At 44.6% G+C, this 9,285-nt stretch overlaps 1 protein-coding gene across 1 annotated transcript; it reads right to left on the reverse strand.

Annotated features, from left to right (window-relative positions):
• Positions 1 to 745: 745 nt before the first annotated feature.
• On the reverse strand, positions 746 to 9,134 carry LOC138850895 (uncharacterized). The gene is made up of 5 exons (XM_070104800.1): positions 9,007 to 9,134; positions 5,141 to 5,244; positions 4,034 to 4,118; positions 3,326 to 3,510; positions 746 to 1,981 (listed from the first exon to the last, which is right to left on the reverse strand). Exons 2-5 carry the CDS (start codon positions 5,207 to 5,209, stop codon positions 1,802 to 1,804), a joined length of 519 nt encoding a protein of 172 aa, XP_069960901.1. The 5' UTR covers positions 5,210 to 5,244; positions 9,007 to 9,134; the 3' UTR covers positions 746 to 1,801.
• Between the last annotated feature and the right edge of the window lie 151 nt (positions 9,135 to 9,285).

Raw genomic sequence — 9,285 nt, forward strand, 5'->3', positions numbered from 1 at the left:
AATAATAAACAGTAACAACAACAACAACAATAAACAGCAACAACAACAACAATAATAATAAACAGTAACAACAACAATAATAAACAGTAACAACAACAATAATAATAAACAGTAACAACAACAACAACAATAATCAGCAACAACAACAATAAACAGCAACAACAACAACAATAATAATAAACGGTAACAACAACAACAATAATCAGCAACAACAACAACAACAATAATAAACAGCAACAACAACAATAATAAACAACAACAACAACGAAAAAAAATGGTGTGGTTATTTTCACCGCAAAAATTCTTGACACTGTTAAAAAAACCCGGCACCGTTATTTTCACCGTGGAAATTTGACTCCACCCCCCCCTCCCTAAACCCCCCCGAATCCCCCCCAAACCCCCCCGAATCCCCCCAAACCCCCCCGAATCCCCCCAAACCCCCCCGAATCCCCCCAAACCCCCCCGAATCCCCCCGAATCCCCCCCGAATCCCCCCCCCCCCCCAGAAAATTAATTAAATAGCTTTATATACGGCCATAAATGCGCCAAACCAGCCCCCGTTACCCCCACCTCCCTCCCCCCCGAATCCCCCCCACTCCCCTGCATACCCCCCCCTTTCCCCCGCACCCCCCCCCCCCCTTCCCAGCCCCCACCCGGCTGCCCGTACCCCCCCCCCAGGTACCCCAGCTACCCTACTGGGGTTCATTGATAGATTTCAGTACCTTCAAGTAATTTATTTATTAGGAGATTACAAAACAGTTTATACAGACAGTTTGTGTGTACATTGGCTGTAGTTGTGACTCAGGTCTTGACAGTGTCAAAGACAAGTCTAGTAGCAGAATATTGTGTCAGGAGAGTCAATAGAGGCTTTAGAAGTTTGTTTATGACTTAGTACCGAGTGATACGTAAGTCATAACAAACTTCTAAAGTCTCTTAGACTCTCCTGACACAATATTCTGCTACTAGACTTGTCTTTGACACTGTCAAGACCTAAGTCACTACTACAGTCAATATACACACAACAATAACTTTCATCAGAAAATATAGTCACGGCACCGTGACTGGAGCAAATAACTCGTACTTAAGCTACTTCTGACAACGTTTCGGTCCAAGACGAAACTATTTGCTCCAGTCACGGTGCCGTGACTTTACAAATACAGTAGTTTACAACTGAATTTTTCACGTTTCTGTCGTTATGAATCGAAATTAACACTGTTTTTTCATGGCACAATATGATTTTTTTCACGATTCTTAGTGAAACGAGTTTTTTCAGCAACTCGGACCCTGAAATGAATGACACACGGGCTTTGACACACTTTTCGCACTTTTCACTCGCTGTGATGAATGGTTGATTGAAGACAGTACACAGTGTTCACGGCACCTGGAGCGTGAGGCATTGATGTGGAGACTCTCTGGAAGGGCTGCTGACCAGACTCCATCGCCGACTGGAGCGTCAGGCATTGATGTGGAGACTCTCTGGAAGGGCTGCTGACCAGACTCCATCGCCGACTGGAGCGTCAGGCATTGATGTGGAGACTCTGGAAGGGCTGCTGACCAGACTCCATCGCCGACTGGAGCGTCAGGCATTGATGTGGAGACTCTGGAAGGGCTGCTGACCAGACTCCATCGCCGACTGGAGCGTCAGGCATTGATGTGGAGACTCTCTGGAACGGCTGCTGACCAGACTCCATCGCCGACTGGAGCCTCAGACATTGATGTGGAGACTCTCTCTGGAAGGGCTGCTGACCAGACTCCATCGCCGACTCGTGAAGGTCGCTGATCTGGCTACGTTATGGACGTGGTTAGGTCACTCTGCGCCACTGGAAGCCTGGATGCCACACGGAGTCACCCTGGGTGGAGATGGTGGAGTTCTCCAGACTTTGGTTGCTGAAGACTGGTTGGGATGAGAGCCAGTGTAGTGCCAGGACATGACCGTCTGTGCCACCTCTCTGAGCTCGTCCAGGAACTCCAGCTCTCCACACCTGAAACAGAAATCAGTAGTATTATTATTACAATCAAAACTAGGCGTGGTGGGATTTTTTTGGGGCAATACTGAAAACTTAGGAAATTTATCAACATTCGTAAGACTAAAGGGAATTTCTGAGGTCAAAATTTTCTCCCCCAAAAATAGCAACTGACATGGTAGAATTTTTTTGATAATTTCCTACTGATGCAAAAACTTTGTTAATAAACTTTTGATTGATAATGTAACTTATTTTCATGTTTATGGGAGTCAACAAATCACAAATAACAGAGAGAGACTTTGATAATTGCGTGAGAAGAAATATGTTTTATAGACGTAACAAATCACAGTGAAAATAGGAAATTAAACTTGAGCGTTTTCACGTGTTTATACACAAGAAAACTCAGGTTTTCCTGTTTTCACTGTTGTATTTTATACCTATTTTCAATCACGCGTTTTACTGTGATTTCTTCCATTTTTATGGATGTTAAACTTTACCTCATTATCTCCCTCTCATACCTCCCCGTCCTTGTTAAACTCTTCCCACACTCTCCTGTCAACCTTCTCTACTCCTAGTCCTCGCTCTCTCTAGAAACTAGCACCTCCCTCCCTCCCTCTTTCTCTCTCCCTCTCTTTCTCTCTCCCTCTCTTTCTCTCTCCCTCTCTCTCTCTCCCTCTCTCTCTCCCTCTCTCTCCTGGCTGGAAGCTAGCACATCTCTCTCCTGGGTGCTAGAAACTAGCACCTCCTCCCTCTCTCCTGGCTGCTAGAAGCTAGCACCTCCCCCCTCTCTCTCTCTCCTGGCTGCTAGAAACTAGCCCCTCCTCTCTCTCTCCTGGCTGCTAGAAACTAGCACCTCCTCCCTCTCTCTCTCTCCCGGCTGCTAGAAACTAGCACCTCCTCCCTCTCTCCTGGCTGCTAGAAGCTAGCACCTTTCCCCCCTCTCTCTTTCCTGGCTGCTAGAAACTAGCACCTCCTCCGCTCTGCTGTTCACAAAATCATCCACAACCTACTATACTTTCAACTTCAGAAGCTCTACTCTCCATTTTTTACCTACCTTCATCCTTGTAGATCATCCTGATCTTTACAGGAGAGAAACCGCCTTTTTCCTCCCTGTCTTTACATTCCCATTTTCTTCTCTAGACATTCTTCAGGTTTTCTATTCTCTCCTCAGACTACACTTACATTTACACACACAATCACTTTCACAATTTACAAAAAATCTCACTTCTGCACATTATATATCTATCTTTCAGAGGTCTATCACACCCTTGTCAACCATTACCTCCATTTGGTCTATCAGAACCCTCTAATATTCACCCTTAAGCACTCTTAGCAACCTTCAACTCTGCTACTGGGACTTACCAGGGTGATCCTGGGAAGGAACCTTCCCCTCGGAGGTGTAGTTTCTTGTGTCGTGTCCAGCTGGTCCTTCTGATCTTCTTCCCACCATTCCTGGACTTTCACGATGGATACAGTACATTCTACACGTCTCTGAGTCTCCAGGCTGTTGGTGGCGGTGGCGGCATCCACCTCGAAGACGCCCACATCTGGAAGAAGGAAAGGAGAAGTTTAGTGACATTCTTATGGAGGGAAAGAGACAGGAACGAGTGAGAAAAGTGTGTGTACCTGGAGGGTGTGAAAGTGTGTGTACCTGGAGGGTGTGAAAGTGTGTGTACCTGGAGGGTGTGAAAATGTCTACCTGGAGGATGTTTCGGGGTCAACGCCCCCGCGATCCAGTCCTTGACCAGGCCTCCCGTTGTATCAGGTCCTGATCAACCAGGCTGCTTTTGCTGGCCACACGTAATCCAACGTACGAACCACAGACTGGTTGATCGGGTACTGACGTTATGTATCTCTCCAGCTCCTTGAAGGCAGCCAGAGGTGGGATGAATATTATGCATTAAAATGTAACTGAAGGAGGGATGAGAGAGACTTAAGGATAACACTTGTAACAGTTTTTGTAATGATAAATGAACAGGATTCAACTCTCCTGTAGTGTCCTGTTTACTGATTTTAGACTGAACCCTCTTCTACTACGATTACCCATTACCAGCATCAGACAACTTTTACCTGAGGGGTTCTCGCCATCAGCAATGCCGCAGTGCAGGTTGAACCTCCTGTGGTGTTGGTGTAGCAGGAAGGCGCAGATCACACGCTAGAAAAAAAGTTAGGCCATATTACTCACATATTTCAGTGCATACATTAAACTTAAAGTTTACTCTTCCATAACTTACCAACAAATCAGAATTTCTTCAACTTAATCCTATGTTTTTAGTCGTATTAACAGTTTTAAACACTTTACAATCCCATCCTATACTATCCAATCCCCTATACAATCCCGACTCTATAGTAACACTACTATCGTAACACCCACATGTCACCTATGGTATGTGTCCCTGTTCCACCAGAGGCGTCTCTTTAAACCAATCTTGCAACAAAAATAAACTATTAGAACCACCACAGACTTGAATTATAGGCAGGACATTATTACTATTCTCAAAAGAAAGCGCTAAACTCACTAGGGTCATATAGGCAGAATAATTTGCCTTCAGATCCCTAGACCTGATAAATATGAATTTCGTACTGCTAGTTACTGTAGCTTCGTAATGCTATTACTGACATAAGACAAATGGTAAACTAACGTAACACACTAAATCAATGTTATTTTGATATCCTTCTCAACCTTTATAGAAACTCAGCGGAAATACAAAAAAAATGTAATCGGAAGGAGGAATCAGCACCAAAAATATTAAAAAAATTTAATATCTTTGTAAATGAGAGGCAGTTAAGGCAAGGATAATTTTCTTTGATATCCACATCAGGACAGTTCAAGCCAAAGTCCTGAACCCGAGTGAAGAGAGACTGAAAGCGCAAGTCTGGATGCTGGTCCAGGATGCCTGGAAAGAACCACACTTGTGTTGGGTGTGAGATCTGGCGCTGCGGGGAGCTTAGAGGTCATGGCCCTACCATCCCATTAATGGCGATTGATACTCGCCCATTAGTCTATCTACGAGGGCAATTTCCTTTCTAAGGGTCATAGGGGGGCCAGAAATTAATGCTCGACGAGATTAAACCATTGGTTTGTGTTTTATAATAAATATTACTCTCCATAGGAATAAAACTCTGTACTACGAATAAAACCAATACACATGGATTAAATAAAACAAGATAAATTACCTTTATTGAGGGATGTAACTTAGGCACTCTGTCTGCTGAAAAGGACCTCAGGGAGATAATTTTATTCATGGGGGAGCGTTAAACCTGTTGGGATTATACAGCACCTGTGGAAGAAAGGGGGGGGAAGGCATTAAGGGTCAATTTATGGAACTGGAGCACAGATCCAATTCCCTAGATCAAGAGCCCCTCACCAGCATCAAAGACCTCAGCGAGATGCCGATGGATTAAGTCTGTTTTATGTGGGAGAGAGACACAACCTACCTAGCATAGGCCTCTAGGCATACTGCATTTATACTTTTCAGAAGATTCTTTGCCTTTTACGGGCATTATAATCCAATATTGAGACAGGTTCATACATTCCATTGTATCGTTTAGAAATTGAATTTGCAGTTAGAAGTAACATCCATTAACCGAAATCAGTATCTCCATTAACCATTACTGACACTGTGACAATTTATAACTAAACACAACCACCACCACCACTAGATAATGCTCGGGAATTTGAAGGATAATTTACGTGGGGACTTTGTGTGGTGTTGAGGGGGGGGGGGGAGCCGGAGAAAAGTTGATGGTGCCTCGTGACTTGCTGTAGTGATGGTGGTAGTGATGGTGGTAGTGATGGTGGTAGTGATGGTGGTAGTGATGGTGGTAGTGATGGTGGTTGTGGTGGTGGTAGTGGTGGTGGTAGTGGTGGTGGTAGTGGTGGTGGTAGTGGTGGTGGTAGTGGTGGTGGTAGTGGTGGTGGTAGTGGTGGTGGTAGTGGTGGTGGTAGTGGTGGTGGTAGTGGTGGTGGTAGTGATGGTGGTAGTGGTGGTGGTAGTGGTGGTGGTAGTGGTGGTGGTAGTGGTGGTGGTAGTGGTGGTGGTAGTGGTGGTGGTAGTGGTGGTGGTAGTGATGGTGGTAGTGGTGGTGGTAGTGGTGGTGGTAGTGGTGGTGGTAGTGGTGGTGGTAGTGGTGGTGGTAGTGGTGGTGGTAGTGGTGGTGGTAGTGGTGGTGGTAGTGATGGTGGTAGTGATGGTGGTAGTGGTGGTGGTAGTGGTGGTGGTAGTGGTGGTGGTAGTGGTGGTGGTAGTGGTGGTGGTGGTAGTGGTGGTGGTAGTGGTGGTGGTAGTGATGGTGGTAGTGGTGGTGGTAGTGGTGGTGGTAGTGGTGGTGGTAGTGATGGTGGTAGTGGTGGTGGTAGTGGTGGTGGTAGTGGTGGTGGTAGTGGTGGTGGTAGTGGTGGTGGTGGTAGTGGTGGTGGTAGTGGTGGTGGTGGTAGTGGTGGTAGTGGTGGTGGTAGTGGTGGTGGTAGTGGTGGTGGTAGTGGTGGTGGTAGTGGTGGTGGTAGTGGTGGTGATAATGGTGGTAGTCGTAGTGGAGGGTGGTGGTGCGCTAAACCACAACGTAGACTCAGGTGCAACCTCTGGGTATCACTATTTGCAGATGTTTTGCCATCCAGTTGCTTTATCAATACAGATTCAAGGGCATAATGAGAAGACTGAAGACCTATATGCAAATGACGAGGTAATCAGTCCCTCAGCCTTGGAAAACAACGTGGTGTTGAATCCGAAGCGCAGACCGTGATGCAGACGACCTAGGGTGGATAGTTTAAGCCTACTGGATGAGGCCTATTAAAAATCGAAAGGTTAGAAAAAAAAATTAGGACACCATTTAAAGGTACCCCTTAAGAGGTAATGGACAATTAATGGTGATCCATTAACCAAAGATTACAGGAGCAGTCTTACCAACATTATACAGTGTTCCCGGGTAATAGCTGGTACCCCTAGGAACATGTAGGTGTGACCTGAGCTAATGTAACCTGTGAGGGGAGGGGGGTGAAAGTGAGAGGGGGGTATGTGGGGGTGTACTCACCTAATTGTGGTTGCAGGGGTCGAGTCATAGCTCCTTCCCCCTGGCTCGTGTATGCGTCAGTTCACGGCATCAAATTGAATTTAATTAAACCTGCTTTAAAAAGCTGTCTTAAACCTAACTACGACCTAATTCTTTGTGACTTACAATCCAACTCCCAACCCCCCTATATATATATATATATATATATATATATATATATATATATATATATATATATATATATATATATATATATATATATATATATTTACACAGTGCTTAACAAGGTTGGGTTAAGGTTCCTAAGTTTATTTAAAAGCTCAGAGTTGTTACATCATCTCACTTAAAAGCTTTTTATTATGAGATATGTAACTAGGGAAAAGGATTAAGTTGGAGCCATCTGTGGGCCAGGAATTTTATTTCGTTGGTATCATTATGTTATACGAATGTGTTCGAAACTCGAGTCATTCTGGGAATAAATGAATAAATGATTTACGATGAAGTGAGGTTGTGAAGTTGATGCTGGCTGCCCGTCTTGTGGTCTAGAAGCTCACTTCTCGCTCTCCTCGGAGTGGAGCCAAGTGTGGTACCTTGACAGTATTGGTTTTGTACATAACACTAAGGCCACCCACATCCCTCCAGCGTTGAAGACTTTGCTGAAATGATGTATCTATCCAGACCGGGCCCAGGCCAGAGATGAGTCGTCTTACTCTGTTGTCTACTGTCTCAAGTCTCTCTCTCTCAGATTTATGCAAATGTGGGTCATGTATTTTTATAGCTGCATTAAATATATACATACATACATACATACATACACACACACACACACACACATATATATATATATATATATATATATATATATATATATATATATATATATATATATATATATATATATAATGTGTGTGTGTGTGTAATTATTTACATAATTACAAATATGTTACCATCGCCAGAGGAACACTACCAACAGTTGCAACAATCATAACAGTAACAGCAGCAACAGAAACAATATAACAGTAACAGCAACACGGCAACAGTAAGAACAGCAACTATGACAAAATCGTTATCAGTGCGAGCAGCAACAGAAGAATTAACAGTAGAGGAAAACAGACACAGAAGCAACAGGATCCTCATTAACAGCAGCAGTAACTAAAAGTTCCACAGATTACAACGGAGATCCACCCCAACGCCATCTATTGCCAACGACTTATGGTCTTCGATACAAGCAAGCCAATATGTCTTAGTGATCGTATGGCCTTCCTTGAGAGTACTAGTGAAGATAAGATAGTACTCACCTGGTTGCAGGGGTCGATTCACAGCTTCTGGCCCCGCCTCTTCGCTGATTGCTACTAGGTCCTCTCTCTCCCTGCCCCATGAGCTCTATCATACCTCGCCTTAAAACTATGTATGGTTCCTGCCTCCACTACATCACTTTCTAGGCTATTCCATGGCCTGACTACTCTATGACTGAAGAAATACTTCCTAACATCCCTTTGATTCATCTGAGTCTTCAACTTCCAATTGTGACCTCTTGTGTCTGTGTCCCATCTCTGGAACATGTCTTTGTCCACCTCGTCTATTCTGCGCAGTATTCTATACGTGTGACTGTCCGCCTAGTTGTGGTTGCAGGGGTCGATTTACAGCTCCCGGCCCCGCCTCTTCAACTGGCCGCTACCCGATCACTCTTCCCGCTCCGTGAGCTATATCATGCCTCTTCTTAAAGCTATGTATGAACCCTGCCTCCACTACATCACTACCCAGGCTATTCTACTTCCTGACAACTCTGTGGCTGAAGAAATACTTCCTAACATCCCTGTGATTTATCTGAGTCTTCAACTTCCAACTGTGGCCCTTGTTGCTGTGTCCCATCTCTGGAACATCCTGTCTCTGTCCACCTTGTGTGTGTGTGTGTATATGCTCACCTAACTGTGGTTGCAGGGATCGATTCATAGCTCCTGGCCCCTATGCTCCTGGTTACTGTGTTATTGTAATTTATTCCGTATATATAAGCAATCACAGTACCTACTTACTGTTAGGTGAACAAGGGCACCAACCGGCCGGGAATCGAATCATGGACACTTAATATGCGAGACGAGATCGCTACCATCCAAGCCACGGAGTGGGTTATGGTGTCCAGGTGTCATCTTCATCAGAAGAAATCTGGAAAAGACAAATTGTCTAACGTAGTTTTTAGTTCTCTCCTCTGTCATGTGACGACCTACTCATCTGGACTCTTGATTACTGGCTCGAGGCCTTCCCCTGGCTTCCCAGCCATACACCAGAAATTAACTAATAATCACATCAAATAA

The sequence above is a fragment of the Cherax quadricarinatus genome, chromosome 94 (assembly GCF_038502225.1).
Source record: "Cherax quadricarinatus isolate ZL_2023a chromosome 94, ASM3850222v1, whole genome shotgun sequence".
NCBI lineage: Eukaryota > Metazoa > Arthropoda > Malacostraca > Decapoda > Parastacidae > Cherax > Cherax quadricarinatus.